Raw genomic sequence first — 24,046 nt, 5'->3', positions numbered from 1 at the left:
ATTTAGCAATAGAACAGCAAATTGAACACAAAGTTTAAGGAAATAAAGAACAGAAGTTAACAAAACAGAAAATACATATATAAATAGAGATCAACAAAGTTAATAACTGGTTCTTCATAAAAACTATTAAAACCAACAAACATCCAATGAGATTGATCATGAAAAAAGGGAGAAGACACAAATAACCAGTATCGGGAATAAAAAGTAAGACATCAGTACAGATCCTGTAGACAATTTTAAAAGTTCTCTAAAGAATATTAAGAAAAACTTTTTGCCAATATATTTGAAAATTTACATAAGGGAAAACTCCTTAAAATACAACTTACCAAACTCAGTATCTGAATAGTCCTATAACTATTTAAAAAATTAAATACATGATTTAAAACTTTCCTACAAAGACAATTTCAAGCCCAGGTGGTTTTACCAGCAAATTCTATAAAACACATAAGGAAGAAACTATAATCTTCCACAAATTTTTTCCAGAGAATAGAAAAACAGGGAATATACCCCAACTCATTTTATGATGCCAACAAACCTTGATTAGCAAAACCGAAAAAGGACATTTAGAGAAAGGAAATTTTCAAGTCAATCTCACTCATAAATATAGATGCAAAAATACAAAATAAAATAGCAGCAAACAGCTCTACTAATGTATAAAAATGATAAATACATCTCCACTAAATTTGGCTTATATCAGCACTGGAAAGTTCAAAATTCAATGTAATTCAGATTAACAAAAGAAATAAAAAACAAAGAAAACATCCATTCATGATTTTCTTGAAAAGGAAAACAAAAGCCTTACAAAACAATATGTAGAATTTCCACAATCTGATAAACAGAAGGGAAAAGAACTGAAATAAATATTTAAGAGTGGGATGTGGGGCTGGAAACAAGACTAGGACGCCTCTTCATCACCATCTCTGTTCAGCATTACACTGGAGATGTATGCCAGTGCAATAGGAAATCAAATAAAATATATACAGATTAAAAAGGGGGAGGGAAAACTGTCATTTTCACAAGATGACTGAACACACAGAAAATTCGAAAGAATCTACAGATAAATAAAATTACCAGAATAAGAAAGAACTTCCAGGCTGCTGGACATAAAAATCAAAATATAAAACTCAAGCATGTTTACATAAATCTGCAACAAATAACTGACAAATTGCTTTTACCTAGAATATATAAAGAAATTTTTTTCAATGTATTTATAAAAGGAAAGAAAAACCAGAAAAATAGGCAAAAGATGAACAGATACTTCATTAAAGAAAAGATGCCAATTATATATGAAAGGATGTTCAATCTCATTATTCATCAGGGACATACAAGTTAAAACCACAATGAGTACTACTTATCAGTATGCCTCAAATAAAAGGATAAATAAAACCAAGTGTTGCTGAGGACATGGAGCAGCTGGAACTCTCCAACAAGGCCGCTGCTGCTGTAAATTGGTACAACCACCTTGGAAAATTCTTTGGCATTATCTACTAGAGTTGAACATACATATACTCTAAGACTCGGCAATTCTACTCCAGGGTAAATGAAAGTGAAATTGAAAGCGTTAGTCGCTCAGTCATGTCCTACTCTTTGTGACCCCATGGGGTGCAGCCCACCAGGCTCCTCTGTCCATGGAATCCTGTTCCAATTCTACTCCAGGGTAATTAACTGATATAAATATATGTACACTGAGACACATGTTCAAGAATATTCAAAGCAGTATTACTTGTAACAGTAAAAACCTGGAAACATCCCAAATGTCTGTCAACAGTAATAGATAAATACATTCAGTATATTTACATAATTTGATATTAAACAGCATTATAAGTAAATTCAACACAAATGAATCTCACAACAGTGCTGAATAACAGAAGTCAGAAAAAATACCTACTACAGAATTAATTCAAAGTTCAAAAAATAGGTATAACTTACTTCCTTTGACAGATAAAATTACCATATATTCATAAATGGAACACTACTCAATAGCAAAGAATAAATTAGTGACGCATGCAACAACATGGACCAATCTCAAAATAATTATACTGAGTGAAAGCACTGGACAACTAAGTATATCCTGCATGATTCCATTCAGATAAAATAATAGAAAATGCAAACTAACCTAAGTATCAAAAGCAAACTAGTATTAGCTTATGGATGGGGGTGGGGAGAGAAGGAAGGAATTACCAAGGAAAGATAAATAAGTTCACTATCTTGATTGTGGTGATGGTCATGAGTGTATGTATACGTCAAAATGTATCGAACTCCACGCTTTAAATATATGCACTATATTGTGTGTCAATTATACCTCAATAAAGCTGTAGGTAGGGAGGAAGGGAGAGAGGGAAGAAAGAAAGGAGCAAAGGAGAAAGGAAAGAGAAAGGAAGGAAGCATGGAGGAGGGCAGGAAAAAATTACAAGGGTATGACAGAAAGTAAGTCTGAATGATTAGCTTAAGAAGTTATTTAACCTTTCTGGGCCCCAGTTTTCTTAACTATAAAATAAGACTTAGGCGGGTTTCGACAGTTAAATGAGACGGCGTATGCAAATCCTGGGGCTTCCCAGGTGGCACTAGTGGTAAAGAACTCGCCTGCCAGTGCAGGAGATGTAAGAAAGGCAGGTTCAATCCCTGGGTCGGGAAGATCTCTGGAGGAGGGCATACTAACACACTCCAGTATTCTTGCTGGGAGAACCCCATGGACAGAGGAACCGGGCAGGCTCGCAAAGACACTATTAAGTACATAGGGTTGCAAAGAGTCAGACACAACTGAAGTGACTTAGCGCACACGCACACGCACGCAAATTTTTAGTGCACATCATATATTTGTGTGTATATCTTTTCTTATTTTCTTTCTCATTCACTCCTTCAAGAAATATGAGTATCCAATTGTTTCAGGCTCTCTGCTAGGCACTGGGATACAACAGAATATTGTATACTGTTTCCCTTATAGGAGAACATAGAAACAAATAACAAAAATAAGAAATTACAACATTTTATAAATACTACAAAGAGATATGTGATCTTGAGAGAGATTATAAAAGGTGATTTTGACCTAGTCAAAGAGATTAGGAAAGGCATTCCTGGAAAGGTGAGTATTAATACATTGCTGACCTCTAAGGTCAATACGTACAAATAAGGACTAAGCATGTATAAGTGAAATGAAGAGGAACTAAATCAAGAGGAACTAAAATGAAGGAACTAAATGAAGAGGAACTTGATGAAGGTGAAAGAGGACAGTGAAGAAGTTGGCTTAAAACTCAACATTCAGAAAACGAAGATCATGGCATCCAGTCCCATCACTTCATGGGAAATAGATGGGGAAACAGTGGCTGACTTTATTTTTGTGGGCTCCAAAATCACTGCAGATGGTGACTGCAGCCATGAAATTAAAAGACGCTTACTCCTCGGAAGAAAAGTTATGACCAACCTAGACAGCATATTCAAAAGCAGAGACATTACTTTGCCAACAAAGGTCTGTCTAGTCAAGGCTATGGTTTTTCCAGTGGTCATATATAGATGTGAGAGTTGGACTGTGAAGAAAGCTGAGCGCTAAAGAATTGGTGCTTTTGAACTGTGGTGTTGGAGAAGACTCTTGAGAGTCCCTTGGACTGCAAGGAGATCCAACCAGTCCATTCTGAAGGAGATCAGCCCTGGGATTTCTCTGGAAGGAATGATGCTAAAGCTGAAACTCCAGTACTACTTTGGCCACCTCATGCGAAGGGTTGACTCATTGGAAAAGACTCTGATGCTGGGAGGGATTGGGGACAGGAGGAGAAGGGGACGACAGAGGATGAGACGGCTGGATGGCGTCACTGACTCGATGGACGTGAGTCTGAGTGAACTCCGGGAGTTGGTGATGGACAGGGAGGCCTGGCGTGCTGCGATTCATGGGGTTGCAAAGAGTCGGACACGACTGAGCGACTGAACTGACTGACTGAACTGAACTGAAGCATGTATAAAACTTCGACTGATAAAAGCCTGTCAATAAAACAGCCAATGTTTCTAGAGAGGAAAAAGGAATCTAAATAAACATAAGTCTGGTATGAGCTAAAGTTTGAAAGGCAATTTGGGGTCATACTACGTAGGCCTCTTAAGAGCAATGGGAAGCCTCTGAAGTGGTTTCAACAGAAGTTGAAACTTCAACTTTGAAAGACTTCACTTTGAACTTTCAAACTGTAGTTCGAAAAAGAAACCTCCAATTGCAGTACAGAGAATAAACTGCAGGAGAATAATAATGAATGTAGACAGGACAGTTAGGCACTACTGCTACAGTCCAGGCAACAATAATGATAGCTTGGATCAGGACAGTGCTGTTAGAAATTCATTCTATCAAAAAATGTTTCCTGAGGGCCTACCAAGGGCCAAGCTCTACCCTAAGTGCAGGACGATGAATAAGAAAAAAAGGAAAAAAAAAAACAAAAAGAAAACAAAACCCTGTTCTCGTGAGGTTTATATTCTAGTGGGGAGAGACAGGCTAAATAAGTAAAATATCACTCATATCAGGTGGCTATTAAGTGCTATGGAGAAAAATAAAGTAGCAGCGGTCAGATTCTGAACAAAGAAGGATGACCCAGGAGTCCTGGACTTCTTATAGTAACTGACACAAACAGGACTAAAATGCGTAATTACAACTGCCCTGTTGGTCGCAAGGTAGATAATTACAGTAGTGATTGGAGTGTTGGTTGAGAAGGAGGCTGGAGGAAGGGCCAGGGATGCAGAGTTCCACTGTCTTTCCTTTTACTCTTTCCAGTGATGGAAAGTGTGTCAGTAAGGGACAACTTTATCCACAGCACTTAGGGCTTATGGTCCCCCTTTCAACTGCAGCAGAAAGCTAGAAGTCAAAGAGGATTTGTCTAACGTTACCTAGTTCCTCAGTTCCTACAAGTTGATAAACTCCAAGAAGGCAGAAGCTGAATCCTTATTGCCACATTCCCCAACACACAGCAGATATGGGATATATATGTAAAGAATAAATGAATGGTATATTGTATCTAAAGGCAGCATATCCCTATATTAGCAAGGAAAACATTTTAAATGTGTTCACATAAAAATTACCAAGTGGGACCAGCCACAAAATAGCCTTAATCAAATTAAATTATGCTGATACTAATAGTTTTTAATTGACTATTATATTCTAAGAGTATTAAAGAAAACTATGTTTTGTAAATTTGCACAATTAAAAACACATAATTAAGGATTTTTAAAAATAAAAGTCATAAAACTATAGCTAAATATCAAATTCAGAAAACTTAAGTCTTTTCAAGTTATTTTAGTATGTTTAATGACATACTTGTTTAAAGAAACAGTAATTATTACCCTACAAAATTCCTGTTTTATCACCTTGCTAGCATATTTAATAAAAAATATATAGATAATATTCTCAAGCAGTGATCTGCAAACCAGATCAGTGCCACTGAGAGCCACGACTTAGGCCGCAGCGTACGGATGACAGAGAACCACTGCTTTAGAGTGTAAAGAGCATACTTTTTTAAGAGTAGTTGATTACTTTTATTCAAATCCAACTAAAATTTTTCTCAATTATTCATATTCTGAAATGTTTCTCAATAATGAATTATTAAATGACTTATTAAAAAATACATACCTTTCTCTTACAAAATCTGCTAGTTCTTTTGTCGATATCTGTCCATGTTTCATATTATGGTAAAGGACATCAAAGCCACTATTTTTTTCCCCCTAAAATTTAAAAAGATTTTTAGTTTAACAAAAGAAGAGATCAAAATTACTTAAGCATAATTAACATGCAATTCCAATGTTCAAATGAACTGTTTTCCTTAAGTTAAGCATTGCTCCTCACTGTATAATTTTAAACTGTATCAAAGGAATACTATAGGCTTTGTTAAAGTGTACATTGTATACACATATATACACAACATACATAAACACACTCTATAATTACTATTAAGGATATATTAATGAAACACATTTGAAATTTAAAAAAATAAACACAGTGTAATTTAGGACTTTATTTTCTTGGGGTCCAAAATCACTGCAGATGGTGACTGCAGCCATGAAATTAAAAGAGGCTTGCTCCTTGGAAGAAAAGCTAAGACCAACCTAGACAGTATATTAAAAAGCAGAGATATTACTTTGCCGACAGAGGTCCGCATAGTCAAAGCAATGGTTTTTCCAGTAGTCATATATGGATGTGAGAGTTGGACCATAAAAAAGCCTGAGGGCTGAAGAACTGATGCTTTTGAACTGTGGTGTTGGAGAAGACTCTTGAGAGCCTCTTGGACTCAAACCAGTCAATCCTAAAGGAAATCAGTCCTGAATATTCACTGGAGGACTGATGATGAAGCTGAAACTCCAGTACTTTTGCCATCTGATGCTGACTCATTAGAAAAGACCCAGATGCTTGGAAAGATTGAAGACAGGATGAGAAGGGGATGAGAGAGGATGAGATGGTTGGATGGCATCACCAACTCAATGGGTATGAGTTTGAGCAAGCTCCGGGAGTTGGTGATGGACAGGGAAGCCTGGCGTGCTGTAGTGCATGGGGTCACAAAGAGTCGGACACAACTGAGCAACAGAACTGAACTGAACTGAATTTAGGAAAGATAAACATGGACCATTACCAAATTTCATGTCAATCCCTTTACCTATATTGAGGTATTCCTGATTATTTAACTCAGAGTCTATACTTTAAAATAACTAAATCTTGATTTTTGAGTCAAAACAGCATTTACTAATCACATAAGCACTAAACACCACAGAACACTTTATAATCGCTAACGTAAGTCTTTCAGTAAATTTAACTTGAGATATCAGAAAGGAGGTAAAATCTTAATAAAAGAGCAGTAACAGACTACTGGCTGTGTGTTAAGTCGCTCAGTTGTGTCTGACTCTTTGCAACCCCATGACCTCAACTAATGGAAAATTAACAGAACCAGACTACTGTACAACCCTAGAAAATCTTAGAGCCATTTAATCCAATACAGATTTAAATTAGCAAGTAATAACAAAGAAAACATTAGAAACAGAAATTTTATGGGTGAAATGAAAGAGTATAAACTAAGTTCAAAAAAAAAACTAAGTTCAACAACTCTTTTTACAATCAGCAGTTTTAGTTTTTCTTTAGTGATTAAGTCCCTGGGTCGGGAAGATCTCCTGGAGAAGGAAATGGCAACCCACTCCAGTATTCTTGCCTGGAAAATCGCATGGAAGGAGGAGCCTGGTAGGCTACAGTCCATGTGGTTGCAAAGAATCGGACACGACTGAGCGACTTCACTTCACTTAGTGATAATAAAAAGAACTGAATGTATTTGTTGGAAATAGAAAGCAATGCCAAAAGCAAAAGTATTATGCAATCTGAGACTTAGTTTTCCACAGTTCAACAAAAACAGGAAACATATTATAGAAACTTCCGGCTATGTTGAAGTGATTCCTAATAAACCTGTCAGCTAGTATAGCAAGTAACCAGACTGTTACACATACAAAAAATTAAAATATATGTAATGAGATAATACAAATAGTATCCCTAGCATACTGAACATCCATTTCCATTTTATCAAGGATATAAAACTAGAGTCTCCTATAAATCTGCTGCTGCTGCTACTAAGTCACTTCAGTCGTGTCTGACTCTGTGCGAACCCATGGACTGCAGACTATCAGGCTCCTCCATCCATGGGATTTTCCAGGCAAGAGTACTGGAGTGGGGTGCCATTTCTTTCTCCAGTTCTCCTATAAATCTAAACACATCCATTTTTGCTTCTATAATTTTTCACGTTTAAAATAAACTATGATCTAACTTTAGTTCTTTACTTTCTCTGGGTTTTTCATGCAAATTTATTCCAGCCAAAATATTCTCTGAGGTAACCATTATCTCTAGTCTATAGCAAGCAAAAAAAAAACAACATGAAGATTAGTAAATAAAATTACAGACAAAATAATCAAGGACCTGAAATCTCCAAGGGATTTATTCCATTACTTGAATATACTGCAGAAACTACAAATAATTAAACTATCCAGCAACTCCCTTAATATAGTCATGAACCCTGAAAAAAAAACAAATCTGAAATCTAAAATCATAAAATCCATAGTCTGGAGCTCTCAGTCCCCAAAATTCTTCCCTGACAACTACCAGTTTTCACTGGCACGTAATTCTAAGTCAGGTTCCCAATGTGTGTTATGCATATTCATTATGCATATTCAAATTAGAAAGAAGCTGGTGCTATGCTGTGTTCAGTCGTGTCCAACTCTTTGCAACCTATGGACTATCGACCACCAGACTCCTCTGTCCACAGGACTCTCCAGGCAAGAATACTGGAGTGGGTTGCCTTGCTCTCCTTCAGGGTATCTTCCCCACCCAGGAACTGAACCCATATCTCTGGTTTGTCTTGCATTGCAGGCAGGTTCTTTACCCACCGAGCCACCTGGGAAGCCCACTCACTCATTTGACGTTCTAAATGTAAAAACGCCCGATTCTAGGCACTGTTTTCTTAATTTCACAAACCTGTTAATACAAATACTTAATGGATCATTAACTTTTCTTTGTTAAAACTAAGCAAAAATTGTAATACTTTCAAATGGCTCTATCTCCACACACACACACACACAGACACAAATATACATTATCTTAAAGAAAAATATTCAAAGGTAAGTACCAAAAAAGAACCCAAGCCTACTATTACCTTATCAAAACCGACTTTATAGTTTTTGATAAGAAACGACAGTGTATTAAGCATACACATATCTATATACAGGTGAAAAATACAGTGGGAGACAGAGCACTGGAGCTCATGTCTAGACACACGTGGCTTCAGTAACTTCACCTGAAAAAACATTTGGAAATTGTGGGGAGATGGGGAAGACTACTCTTGAAACTAGCAATCCTAACTCATAATTCTGTCACCATTTGAGATTAACCAGTTTTCTTAAAACTACAAGTACTTCCATGCAAGTTCTAATTCATCTTTTAATAGCTGCCAATGTTTTTATTCTAATTCAAAGACAAGTAAAATAACAGGAAGTATTTCTGAATTACATATCCATTTTATCATCTTAGACCTTGAAGTGGATACGTTCCTATCATTTCCTTTACATTCATTTTTCTTTTATATTGGGGTATAATTGATTACAATGCTGTGTTAGTTTCAGGTGTACAGCAAAGTGACTCGGTTACACATACACATATACACATTCTTTTTCAGGTTATTTTCCCATATAGGTTATTACAGAATACTGAATAAAGTTCCCAGTGCTATACAGTAGGCCCTTGTTGATTATTTTATATGCAGTAGTATGTACATGTTAATCCCAAACTCCTAATTTATCCCCATCGAGCACCGTTTCCCTTTGGTGATATGTTTTTTTTGACACACAAAAAAATTTATCTTAACGTATTCTGTTAACTCAAGCAAGCAGAGCTTGCTTTTTCTTAGCTAACTACAAATACACAAATGTACAAGCAAATAGACAACAGTTTTATCATCAAGTAGAATTATAACTAAAGGTGTTTTCTGGTCTTCAGTATTTCACTAAAACTGGACATTTTCATACCCTTTGTCCAGCAATTCCACAGTTAGAAATCTATACTGCAAAAACACACATACAAAGATAAATGTGGAAAAATATTCACCGCAGTTCTGTTTATAACTGTGAAAAAACAGAACAACTCAAAAACATTCATTAACATTACTGGTTAAACGACAGCATATCCTACAATGAAATATAGTGTTTTTTAATTGCATTAAAAACTTGCAGTCGAATTTTTAGTATTAATCTCTTAAATCTGCCCAGATATATGTAATATAAGTGAGGAAAAAAAAGCATGATGCAATTATTCATAAAAGCAAAAATAATCTAATGTTGGGAACAACCTAAATGTCTCAAATTGATGAATGGAGAGACAAAATGAGGTAGCATCACACAATGGAATACAAATCAGCAATAAAAAGTGACAAACACTGACACATAAGGCCTTATGGATTAACCTCATAAACACTTACTAAGTGAAAGCCAGACACAAGAGACTATATATTGTATGATTCCGTTTATACAAAATGTAAGAACAGGCAAATCTACAGAGTTGAGGGTAGAAAAGAGCATTAACTGTTAAGCGGGCATAATCTAATCTCTGGGAGGATAAACATGTTCTAAAATTGATAATGGCTGCACCATTCAGTAAAGTTACTAAAAATCAATGACTCACACACTTATATTGGGTAGATTTTATGATATATAAAATATGCTCCAGTAAAACTTTTTTCTAAAAAGGTGTAAAACAGTACATGTAGAATTTGATTTTCACTGAAAAAATTAACAGGTTGCACACATGCACAGTCAGTCACTAAATCGTGTATGACTCTGCAACCCTCTGGACTGTGTAGCCTGCCAGACTCCTCTGTGCTTGGATTTCCCAGGCATGAATATTGCAGCGAGTTGCCATTTACTCTTCCAGGGAATCTTCCTGCCCCATGGATTGAACCCAGATCTCCTGCACTGGCAGGCGATTCTTTACTACTGAGCCATCCAGGAAATCCAAAAGGTTGCATATATGCATACAAAAAGAATGTATTAACAGCAAATTATTTCTGGAAACTGGAATAATGAGCATAGATTAACTTTCTAATAAACAAGTCAAGTCTTTAATACAGAAGCAGTAGAGTTAAAAGCTATGGTGATAAGCAGTTTGAAAATGCAATTTTCTCCCAGGTATGTTACAATTGTTGATATAAAATCTTGATTATCAACAGCCAGTTTTTTCCTTCTCCTCAAAGTTTTATTCTTTTTTAGTAACAATTTTATTGTGATATAATTCACATGATACAAAATTTTCAAAGTATACAATGCAAAAAATGTTAGTATATTTACAGAGTCATAACACCACTACCGCACCACTACTGCAATCAATTTTAGAACACCAGAAAGAAATTCAAATCCAAACAGCTAAGTTTTTAAGAGAAGGTACTCATCAGTGATGAGCTTTATTTTCAATTGTTTTTTAAAATTTATTTATAATTAGAGGATAATTGCTTTATAATATTTTGTTGGTTTCCACCATATTATCAACATGAATCAGCCATAGATACACATATGTCCCCTCCATCTTGACCCTTCCTCCACCTACCTCCCACCTCATCCCACCCCTCTAGGCTGTCAGAAAGCGGGTTTGAGCTCCGTCACACAGCAAATTCCCTCTGGCTGTCTGTTTTACATGTGGTAATGGATATGTTTCCATGCTACTTGTCAATCCATCCCACCTTCTCCTTCCTTCACTGTGTCTTTGTCATTAGTTCAATCAACACATAAGAAAATACCTATGTCCACAAAAACAAATCAGTACACTAATGTATATCAAATGCTTATAATGTTTGTAATTTTAGAGTAGCATTATTCATAATAATCAAAAGATGGAAACAACCCAAACGTCCATCAACTAACAAATGGATAAGCAATGTGATATACCCATGTGCTGGAATATGATTCAGCTACAAAAGAAATGAAATACTGATACATGCTATAATATTGATGAACCTTGAAAACATTATGCTAAGAGAAAGAAACCAGTCACAAAAGACTATACGATTCCACTTTATTTAAGGCCAGAAGAGAGAAACAGAAAGTAGATTAGTGTGTTTCTCGAGGTGGGGTGAGGATGAGATGGGGTTGATAAAAGGTACAGGATTTCTTTTTGAGGTAATTTAAATTTGACTGTGATGATGGTTTACAAATATCTGTGAACACTACCAAAACAATGAAACTGTATATTTCAAATGAAAAACTATGGTACACAAAATATACTTCAATAAAGTTGTCTAAAAAACTAAATAACAAAGTGAAGTGAAAGAAGCTCAGTCGTGTCGGACTCTTTGTGACCCCATTGACTGTAGCCAGCCAGGCTCCTCTGTCCATGAAGTTCTCCAGGCAAGAATACTAGAGTGGGTACCCATTCCTTTCTCCAGATCTTCCCAATCCAGGAATCAAACCCCAGTCTCCCACATTGCAGGCAGATTCTTTATGACCTGAACCACCAGTGAAGCCCAACTAAATAACAGTTTATCAACATTATTGATAATCAATTCTAGCAGGGAAATTTTCAGTATTAACTGGCAAGAACAGCTACTAACACCATTGCTGATCCAAGAAGGACAATTACAATGAAGGCTCAGACTAAGAATCTTTTCTCTGCCAATCTCAATGTACATTGCAAAGAGGTAGCATTTTCATAGAAAGTCCCCCTGAAAGTGCCCAAGGTAAATAAAATTTTGTCATAATCCAGTACAAACAGGTGTAAAAATCTTTTTAATAATTCCTAATATGAAGTGGGACAAAGTTTCATCATCCTTTAAAGACGGAAGTCCAGAATCATACAGATCCTTTCAGTTCAGTTCAGTCGCTCAGTCATGTCCAATTCTTTGTGATCCCATGGACTGCAGCATGCCAGGCCTCCCTGTCCATCACCAACTCCCGGAGTTTACCCAAAATCATGTCCATTGAGTTGGTGATGCCATCCAACCATCTCATCCTCTGTCGCCCTCTTCTCCTCCTGCCGTCAATCTTTCCCAGAATCAGGGTCTTTTCAAATGAGTCAGCTCTTCGCATCAGGTGGCCAAAGTATTGGAGTTTCAGCTTCAAGATCAGTCCTTCCAATGAACACTCAGGACTGATCTCCTTTAGGATGGACTGGTTGGATCTGCTTGCAGTCCAAGGGACTCTCAAGAGTCTTCTCCAACACCACAGTTCAAAAGCATCAATTATTCAGCACTCAGCTTTCTTTATTGTCCAACTCTCACATCCATACATGACCACCGGAAAAACCATAGCTTTGACTAGATGGACCTTTGTTAGCAAAGTAATATCTCTGTTTTTTTTATGCTGTCTAGGTTGGTCATAACTTTCCTTCCAAGAAGTAAGACTCTTTTAATTTCATGGCCGCAGTCACCATCTGCAGTGATTTTGGAGCTCCCAAAATAAAATCTGCCACTGTTTCCACGGTTTCCCCATCTATTTGCCATGAAGTGATGGGACGAGATGCCATGATCTTTTGTTTTCTAAATGTTGCGCTTTAAGCCAACTTTTTCACTCTCCTCTTTCACTTTCATCAAGAATCTCTTTAGTTCTTCACTTTCTGCCATGAGGCTGGTGTCATTTGCATATCTGAGGTTATTGATGTTTCTCCTGGCAATTTCAATCCCAGCTTGTGCTTCATCCAGCCCAGCATTTCTCATGATGTACTCTGCATATATAAGTTAAATAAGCAGGGTGACAATATACAGCCTTGACATACTCCTTTTCCTATTTGGAACCAGTCTGTTGTTCCATGTCCAGTTCTAACTGTTGCTTTTTGACCTGCATACAGATTTCTCACGAGGCAGATCAGATGGTTTGGTATTCCCATCTCTTTCAGAATTTTCCAGTTTATCGTGAGCCACATAGTCAAAGGCTTTGGCATAGTCAATAAAGCAGAAATAGATGTTTTTCTGGAACCTGCTTTTTTTTTTAACAGATCCTTTAAGAGAAGACCACCTATCATTTCTTCTAAATACGCTAATTGAAGTAAGATTCCTGAAATTAACAGTTTGATTTGTATCAGTGCAGATTCCTCCTCTGCATACATACAAAAACATGCTTCTTTTTAATATAAAAATGAGATAATTTATGCATATTGTTTTACATCTAAATCATCAATTTAAGTGAATTTAGCTGAAAAGATAACTAAATAAAAAGGCCACCAAGTCACTAAAAATGTTCAGATTTTTTTCTGGTCTAATATAGAGTCTTGGGGCTTCCCAGGTGGCTCAGTCGCTAAAGAATACGCCTGGAATGTAGAACTGGGTTTGATCCCTGGGTTAAGAAGATCGCCTGGAGAAGGGAATGCTAACCCACTCCAGTATTCTTGCCTGGAAAACCCATGGACAGAGGAGCCTGGTGGGCTATAGTCCACAGGGTCGCAAAGAGTCGGACACGACTGAGTGACTAAGCATACAATATACAGTCTACAAGTGAGATAGCCTTGAAATTTCAAGTTAAAATCTTTAAGTCATCAAAGCTATTTTGGCAATTCAAAACATTCACTTTTCTGGCTGATCTCTTAACTATACACTTTTATTTTTTTAATAGTTACAAAATACAATCAAAATACAAAGTATTTCCATCTGAAGAAAAATGTGCACTGTATTAATGATGCTATGAAACTCCTATCTTAATGAAAGTAGAACTGTCTACATATCTGGGTTTTAGAGAGCTATGGAAAGTAATAATGAAAAAGCACAAAACTGTAAATCCTATAGATTTTAACTGGGCTTTGATACTTCTCCTTCAAAGAACTTTTAAGGGCAACCGTATATTAAACACTAAAATTAAAAACCTGGATATTCTTCACTTTGGGGAAGTCAAAGAATGAGAAAATAGGCAAAAGATTAAGAGTGCATGCTAGATAATCAGGCTATTCATTAAAAAGTTGATTTTACCTAGTTTCCTTTTTAATCAAACTTTTTTTCTGGAAGGAGAACAGGATCAGGAGGCACCGTCACGTGGACAGCAATATCCTGCCTAAGTTCCCTCTCCACTCTAAACTGCTGCAGAAATGAATAAATATCATCATTTCCAACCTTTCTACATTCTCCCTTCACTCTAGCTCTTACTGACATTTAACAGGTAACCTAGGACAAATCACTGCAAAACATAACATTAATTTGTGTTTGATATCATCTCATTTTACTCTGTCTTCTCTGAAAAACATGATGAAACATTAAACTAATTCTGAAGATTTTTTTTTTTTTTTTTGCTTTGAAGAATGGCCCCTCTAGTGAGGAATTTTCTAGATATTTTTGATAGGAATTCAACAAATATGCAATGATGGCCCTCCAGGGCCATTTCTTTTTTGCCTTGAAAACCACTACGAAAAAAAGAATACATGCACAGTTTTTCTACAGGTAAACAGGACTTCAACCACAAGTTATAACCTCTACATATTAAAATTTTCACACAAGATCACTAAAACTATTATGTAGAGCTCTTGGCAAGATATTGTTAAAGCAGAAAACAGTGATTAAAATGTAGAATGAGTACTGCTCAGCAGTCAGAACAGTAGTTACTCAAACACATCTGTTGACTGGTTGAAAGAAACAAATCTTATTACTTAAAAAAAAAAATCATTTTCTCACCCCTCAAATACTCCTCCCATATCTTTTAAATTACAACTCAGCTCTTCCAGTTAGTTAAATCCTTAAGCCATATAAAAAAATATTTTACAGATACAACAAAAACAGCAGAAGCAAATAGTTTTGAGCTAATTCTCTTACTGTTTTATATTTCAAATTTTCTGTAGTATTCTGTATATAAATTTGTTTTCATTACTTTCAAAATGAAAAATAAAACAATTTCAGCTTTTTTAAAAACTTCTCAATCTATGCTTGGAAAGACACACAAGGCTACCTTCTTAATCTGGCATTTCATTCACATTGATTGGTGATTTAAATCACCAATCCTCGTAATTCATGAATGGAAAAAAACAAAAACTGAAAGTAACCTAAATGTCCAAAAGGAGAATGCTAAAAATTACATCTTATCTGTTCCATGAAACCTATACTGAAAATATTTTCAAAGAATACTTAATCACGAGAAAAGTGCTTTGATGTTAGTATCATTTGAAGCTATCAAGATACAGAAGTATATAGAACTCGCTAAGAATTTTGTATTTCCAAAGAAAATCTTGGAACAAAAGGCTATAGGTAATTTTTACTTTGTTATGTCTTCTAACTATCATATAATAAGCTATAAACAAAAAGGAAAACACACACACACCCCCCAAAAAAAGGAAAAACATCTTCACTGTCTGTCTGTTGTTATTCAGTCACTCAGTCGTGTCCTGCTCTTTGCAACCCCATAGACTGCAGCATGCCAGGCTTCCCTGTCCTTCACTATCTCCCAGAGTTTGCTCAAACTCACGTCCATTGAGTTGGTGATGCCATCCAACCATCTCGTCCTCTGTCGTCCCCTTTTCCTCCTGCCTTCAATCCTTCCCAGCATCAAGGTCTTTTTCCAATGAGTCAGTTCTTTACATCAGGGGGGCCAAGTATTGGAGCTTCAGCTTCAGTATCAGTCCTTCCAGCGAATATTTAGGGTTGATTACCTTTAGGATTGACTGGTTTGATCTCCTTGCAGTCCAAGGGACTCTCAAGAGTCTTTTCCAACACCACAGTTCGAAGGCATCAATTTTCCGGCACTCAGTCTTTTTTACTGTCCAGCTCTCACATCTGTACATGACTACTGGAAAAACCATAGCTTTGACTATATGGACATGTGTAGGCAAAGTAATGTGTCTGCTTTTTAATATGCTGTCTAGGTTTGTCATAGCTTTCCTTCCAAGGAGCAAGTGTCTTTTCATTTCATGGCTGCAGTCACCATCCACAGTGATTTTGAAGCCCAGGAAAATAAGTCTCTCACTGTTTCCATTGTTTCCCCATCTATTTGTCATGAAGTGATGGGACCAAATGCCACAATGTTAGTTTTTTTAATGTTGAGTGTTAAGCCAGCTTTTTCACTCTCCTCTTTCACCTTCATCAAGAGGCTCTTTATTCCTCTTCACTTTCTGCCATAAGGGTGGTGTCAATTGCATACCTGAGGTTACTGATATTTCTCCCAGTAATCCTGACTCCTGCTTGTGCTACATCCAGCCCAGCATTTTGCGTGATGTCCTCTGCATATAAGTTAAATAAGCAGGGTGACAATATACAGCCTTGATGTAATCCTTTCTCAATTTGGAACCAGTATGTTGTCCCATGTCCAGTTCTAACTACTGCTTCTTGACCTGAATATAATTTTCACAGGAGGTATTGGTGGTCTGGTATTCCCATCTCTTCAAGAATTTTCCACAGTTTGGTGTGATCCACACAGTCAAAGGCTTTAAGAGTAGTCAATGAAGCAGATGTTTTTCTGGAATTCTCTTGCTTTTCTATGATCCAAGGGATGTTGGCAACTTGATCTCTGGTTCCTCTTGTTTTTCTAAATCTAGCTTGAACATCTGGAAGGTCTCAGTTAACATACTGCTGAAGCCTAGCTTAAAGGATTTTGAGCATTACTTCGCTAGCATGTGAAGTGAGTGCAATTGTGCATTCGTTTGAACATTCTTTGGCATTGTCCTTCTTTGGGACTGGAATGAAAACTGACATTTTCCAGTCCTGTGGCCACTGCTGAGTTTTCCAAATTTTCTGGCGTATTGAGTGCAGCACTATCACAGCATCTCATCACCTCCACTAGCTTTGTTTGTAGTGACGCTTGCCAAGGCCCACTTGACTTCACACTCCAGGATGTCTGGCTCTAGGTGAGTGATCACAGCATTGTGGTTCTCTGCGTGGATCATTAAGATTCAGTGTATTCGTGCCACCTCTTCTAAATGTCTTCTGCTTTTGTTAGGTTCATATCCTTTCTGTACTTTACTGTGCCTATCTTTGCATGAAATGTTCCCTTGGTATCTCTAATTTTCTTGAAGAGATCTTTAGTCTTTCCCATTCTACTGTTTTCCTCTATTTCTTTGCATAGTTCACTTGGGCTTTTTTATCTCTCTTTGCTATTCTCTGGAACTCTGCATTCAGATGGACGCATCTTTCCCTTTTCTCTTTTGCCTTTCACTTCTCTTCTTTTCTCAGCTATTTGTAAGGCCTCCTCAGACAACCATTTTGCCTTTTTGCATTTCTTTTTCTTGGGGATGATTTTGATCACTGCCTCCTGTAAAATGTTACAAACCTCTGTCCACAGTTCTTCAGGCACTCTATCAGATCTAATCTCTTGAATCTATTTGTTACTTCCCCTGTATACTCATAAGGGATTTGATTTAGGTCATACCTGAATGGTCTAGTGGTTTTCCCTATATTCATCACTTTAAGTCTGAATTTTGCAATACGGGAGTTCATGATATGAGCCAGTCACTGGCTATTAAGCAACTAGTAGCTAACACTTCTTATCTAAGGTTGCAGCAGCCACTAATTTGCATTACTTGTATTGTACCTTCCTATTTTTTCCCTCAAGTCAAGCAAACATGCTTGTCATATTTTCCATACATTTTACTCCTGCTATTCCATCACGGAGCATGTAATGGAAATGATGGAATTCTGTGCCTCAATTTCATCACACCGTTCACTAATCACTTCTCAATTTAATCCTCTCTGCCTCTGGCCACTGCAGCCATGTTCTCTAGCCTCTTTACCAGTAGATACACAGAGGAACCCTGAACAACTTAGGTTTGAACTGTGCAGGACCACTTACATGTTTCAACAGTAACTACTACAGTACTACTACACGATCAGGGGCTTGTTAAATCCAAGGACTCAGAGTCCCACCATAGAGAACCGTGGATAGGAAGCATCAACAATGCAGAGGAGCGCTCCTAAACCTCATATTACTCAAGGGTCAACTGTAATTATAGGTCTCCATTACTGCCTGGCTTTTGTTTTTCCTCACATCTGACCAATTTTTGCTTATCCCTATGCGCTAGATTTCTACTAAAATTCTTCCAATTCAAATATCTTAATTTTTCCACACTAGATAAATGTAAAGATAAGTCCTAATTCCCCTTTCTGCATAATTTTCCTTGCATTGTATTCCTAGAAAGACTTCCCAGTGTGCTTCTGTTAAATTATTCCACAATTATAAAATCAGGATGGATAATCTGAGAAGATACCCTCTGACTCAAAAAATTACTTGCTCTCCTCCCAAAACATACGTGTGTGTGTGTGTGTGTGTGTGTATTTCCAAGGGCTTCGCAGGGGGCTCAGTGGTAAAGAATCCGCCTGCCAATGTAGGAGATGAGGAGATGCGGGTTCCATCCCCAGGTTGGGAAGATCCCCTGGGGAAGGAAATGGCAATCCACTCCAGTATTCTTGCCTGGGAAATCCCATGGACAGAGGAGCCTGGTGGGCTACAGCCCATGGGGCCACAAAAGAGTTGGACAGACGACTTAGGGACTAAACAACAACAATGTATTTCCAAAGGGCTTATGCTAATCAAACTGCAGGACGCCACAAGGCACACCGCTCTGCCATGCCTTTGTCCAAACAATTTAAGTAGTTCTCAAAGGAGTCCAACAATTAAGATTCAGTCTGTAGGGCTGGAAAAGAACCCAGACAGCAGATTTTTATCACTCTGTACCAATTCTCTAAAATCCTTCCCCTAAATTGAACTAAATCAGTAACAATTTCTTAGTAAATGCAGACTATATTTCTTAGCAAATTTAGTAAAAAGAGACTAAACCAGTAACAATTTCTCAACTTCAACAATAAAGGCAAAAACAAAAAATAAACCAGCCTTCCACTCCACCTCCCTCCCAGAAAAAAACCTAAGGGACTGACAAAGAATTCAGTTTCATCTAAAATAATTATATAATATCTACCTGACAAGTCTACTTGAACCAAGATAGATGAACCTGTAGTTTGAGTTTTCATAGCCTGTTGCAGTTGAAAATAGTTTGGGCATAGATAACTGGCTAACATATAATGACACATTTTAACATATATGCTCTTTGCTTGTATATACATACGTTACCTCTGGAAAGCTACATAAGAAATTGGTAACAGTGAATTGCCTTTTGGGAGATCTTGGTGGGTGGATAAAATGAGGGAGATCTTATACTACATTCCCTTTTGCACCTGCTAAATACTAAAACATGCAAATATGTTAATTAACATATATATGCAAATATACAAACGTACATCCTTTAAAAATTTTTGTATATCATCTGATGGGATCAGATCCAACTACAATATTTGTAAATTTCAAGTAACAGTCTATATTCTGCGTTTCTATGGTCAACTAATTTTCTAAAAATGTATATTTTAAATCTTTCATATGGATAAATAACCCCAAAGAATGCGTACTAATTTTCTAAAAATACGTATTTCAAATTTTTCATAAGGATAAATAACCCCAAAGAACGTGTACTAAATTTAGATTAAATAACCAAGCAAAAACATAATAATAGTTTGCATTCCATAGTCCTATTAATAGCAACTCCAGATTTTTTTTTTTTTTAATTTTAATCCTCCCAGTTTATCCATGTAATGACAGATCAAATTTGGGCTATACAGCATTCTATGCCTTTTACAGGGGGGACCGGGGCATTATGTAGATTTTGGTATTGGTCCCGGAAACAATCCCCCAAGGATAACCAGAGAGCACTGTATAACCAGGTGCTCTGAATTTATTTAAAAGTAAAGCACTCCAATACCAGTGAAATCAGCAGATAAATGACTTGAGACTTCTTAACTAGTTAAGCACTAAAGGAAAAGAAAACAAAAGGAAGAAAACTTCAGAACAGGGACTTCCCTGGTGGTCTAGTGGCTAAGACTTCGAGTTCCCAGTGCAGCAGCCTGGGCTTCGATCCCTGGTCAGGGAACTAGAGCGCACATGTCACAAGTAAAGACCCCACGTGCCACAGCTAAGACCTGCTGCAGCCAAAAGAAAGATTCAGAACAAAAATATCTAAGATAATTGTTATTCATTCATTCTTGATATGCTGAATGGAGATCTTTGAAAAAAGTTACCTAAGTAAAAATGTCATTTTATTACAATGTAATGTATGCTAAAAAATACTTGCTGTCTTTGGGAGAATGCTTTATATCTTATATAGATCGGGATCACTATGTAAAATGAGACCTATTTAAATCATGTTATATTGTACTTGTTTTTTTCCCTTATTAGGTTGGCCGCCGTCTATGGGGTCGCACAGAGTCGGACATGACTGAAGCGACTTAGCAGCAGCAGCAGCTACCTCTTAAAAATAAAAAACCTTTTAACTCCTGAATTAAAATAATTTGGGCTTTATAAAAAATATAAATCACCATTTTAATCACTATAATGTAAAGTGGACATCTATAATCTCAAGAGTACTAAAAACTAGTACTGCACTCTGAGAAAGAAGCAGCATTTGGAGACACTTCTTTACTGTGATATTTGTCAGTAACTTTTTTTAAAAAGTTAAATAATCTTTTGAAGGGCTAACAACTGCTTTTATATACTAAAAGTAACTGTGGATATGTTATCAAATTATTCTTGCCGTCTAATTTTAATAGAAAAACATTTTCTACTTGATTATCTTTGCAGCACTATACTCTGTGGCAAAAACTGACTTATCAGCAACCAAACACCTGTTGCGTAGGAAGTTTTGTATATATTTTTCTCTTCAAAGGTTAGTATTAAATAAAGGAATATGTAACATAGCATATAGTTTTAGTTAAGAAAAAAACTATAAAGAAAAAGGCAGGATGTATTGCTTTCAAATGAACTTGAAGAGAGTTTGAATGATTCAAATTTTCCTCTAACAAAATGCCACAACAAAAAGATATGTCTTTTTATATGTAGGGAAAAAAACAATTAATAGGTTTGGTTAGAAACCTAAAGCTTTAAAGTTTCCCATTACCTCACTTTGACAAGTTTTATTCTGTTTTGACAGTGCCACTTTAAACATTAGGGGAGAAACGTGAAATTGAATAGAGAAATAAATTCTCTACTTTAAGAAATTATTTTATAATGATTCTGAAATATGCAAATTTTTAAGTTGTCTAAATAGACAGCTAAGAATTTTGAGAAGTTATTTAGTTCTCAGGGTTTTCCAGTTCATTTATCATTCTTTGGAGCTTTTTAAGAGCCAATTTAGCACGTTCAGCCACAACCAGGCTTGGAGGTAAAATCAAATGCAGTCTATTTTAAGAATATGTGCACAATATTGGAAGTGAAAACAAACACTAAACATACACTAAAACATAGACTGGAGATTCCCTCTAGATTTCAGATACCCAAATTTATCCCCACGCCTCGACGAAGAGGGAAAACAAGGGGCACACAAAAATCTGCACAAAAATGTTCACAAAACATTATTCATAAGATAGCCAAACACATCCCCAAAAGGCTATGTTCAAAATCATGGACAAAAAACAAAACGTAACTTTTAAATGTTAATGTGCAGTTATCAAACTTCAAAAACACAATTATGCATCAAAAAAAAAAACAAAAAACAAAAACACCTCTAAGAACGTCAAATTTCAGACAATCCTTACAGAAGTTTCACAAACTGTCCACGTAAAAACTGAAGTCTAAAATCAATAGGCTGTATCTAAAATCAGTAGGCTGTATCGAAAATCAAGGGACCCAGAAGAGCCAAAATAATGTTGAAAAAGAAAAATGAAGTTGGAGCACTCGCACTTCCACATTTCAAACTTACTAAAAAGCGACAGTAATCAAAACAGTGTGGTACTAACCTAAGGATAGAGACACCAATGAAAATCCAGAAATAAAACTCATGTATCTATTGCTAATTGATTTTTGACAAGAGTGCCAAACCTATCCAATGGAAAAAGAAGAGTCTTTTAAATAATGCTGGGACAACTAAACCCACATGCAAAGAATAAAGGTGTACCTCTTCCCAGAGCTGCACACAAAGACTAACTTCAAATGGATCACAGGCCTATGTGTAAGAACTAAAACGTCATATAAAACCCACAGAAATAACACAGAAGTAGACCTCTGTGATCCTGGATTAGGAAAGACGTCTCAGATATGACAACCAAAGCATAACAGATAACAGAAAAATTAGACAAATCCAACTTCATCAAAATTAAAAACTTACATGCTTCAAAGGACACTATCAAGAGAGTGAAAAAGACAACCCCAACAATGGGAAATAATACTTACAAAATCATGTTATCTGCAAACCAAAACTACAATGAGATATTACTTCACACCCATCCACTACAATAAAAGACAGATAACAACCAGTGTAGTCCAGCATGTGAAAAAACTGGAACCCTCAGACATTGTTAGTGGGATTGTAAAATGGTGCAACTATTTTGGAAAATGTTTGGCTGTTCCTCAAAATGTTCAACACAGAGTTACCATATGACCCAGCAATTCGACTCCCAAATGAAATGAAGACATGTGCCCACATAAACACTTGTACAAAAATGTTCACAGCAGCATTATTCATAACAGCCAAAAAGCACAACCAAACAAATCTCTAACACTGATGAATGGCTAAATACGATACACACACACACACACACACACACACACCCCCCCACGAACACTGACCATTAAATAGAATTAACTACTGTTGCATGCTACAGCCTGGGTGAATCCTGGAAACATGTTAATGAAAGAAGTTAGTCATAAAGGACCACGTGTATGAACCCATTTATATTATTATGCCCAGCGTAGACAAATCTACATGGTAAGGAAAGATGACTACAAATCTACATGGTAAGGTAAGATGACTGCTAATAAACACTGGGATCCTTCCTTAGATGAAGAAATTATTCTAAAAGCATGGTTGACGTCTGCACAACTCTATGAACATATGAAAAACCTTGAATTGTTCATTTAAATGGGTTGTATGGCAGGTGAATTACACCTCAATAAAGCGTCGTTGACGTCTGCACAGCTCTATGAATATACGAAAAATCCTTGAATTGTTAAATGAGTTGTATGGTGGGTGAGCTGTACCTCAATAAAGCTATTTAAAAAAAAACAAAGCTGACGTCTAGGATTTGTGTCGCTTGTGGAAAACAAGGAACATTCAAGACAAATAATTATGAACTGATTTGATTACTAAGCAAACCCGTGAGTGAAACAATTAGAAACTAAGAATTTAAGACATTCCTTATTCACTTTATGCGTACCACTTTAAATATTTCTACATCTTAACTAAAATAGAATTGTACCTCTTGCAACTGTCAAGCCATAAAATGGGATTCCTGAGACACCTAAGTACACACACATGTTCCTCTCCTGTACACGGCGGAACTCTACTCCCCAATACAACAAACAGTAACTGCAGAAAAACACTCCACTGGGAGACTGGGAAGTCACTCTCAGCGAACCACCTAAAACCAATACTGAATTTAGAAGAGAGGTGTGGAAAGAATGAGGAAGGCGAAGGAGCCCAGGGAACAAGGGGAAGTATGGGTGCATTCAAGCTCAAGGAATCCAGTTACACTAAATTCAACTTTTGTACGCTTTGTGAACAGGCCCAGAGGCAAAGTCCTGGGCGCAGACCAACGAGTCGAGCTGCGAGGCCGAGAGGAAATGCTGATCCAGCCCA

General features: G+C 36.7%; 1 protein-coding gene across 1 annotated transcript in view; it reads right to left on the bottom strand.

Annotated features, from left to right (window-relative positions):
• FCHO2 (FCH and mu domain containing endocytic adaptor 2) overlaps positions 1–24,046 on the bottom strand; it is a 126,038-nt gene that overhangs the window by 101,316 nt on the left and 676 nt on the right. The window contains exon 2 of the mRNA XM_070357584.1: positions 5,597–5,688. Within this exon, the coding sequence (XP_070213685.1) occupies positions 5,597–5,688 (92 nt within the window). The remainder of the gene's footprint in view (positions 1–5,596; positions 5,689–24,046) is intronic.

The sequence above is a fragment of the Bos mutus genome, chromosome 20 (assembly GCF_027580195.1).
Source record: "Bos mutus isolate GX-2022 chromosome 20, NWIPB_WYAK_1.1, whole genome shotgun sequence".
Classification (NCBI taxonomy): Eukaryota; Metazoa; Chordata; class Mammalia; order Artiodactyla; family Bovidae; genus Bos; species Bos mutus.
This window is presented reverse-complemented; position numbering and strand designations above follow the sequence as displayed.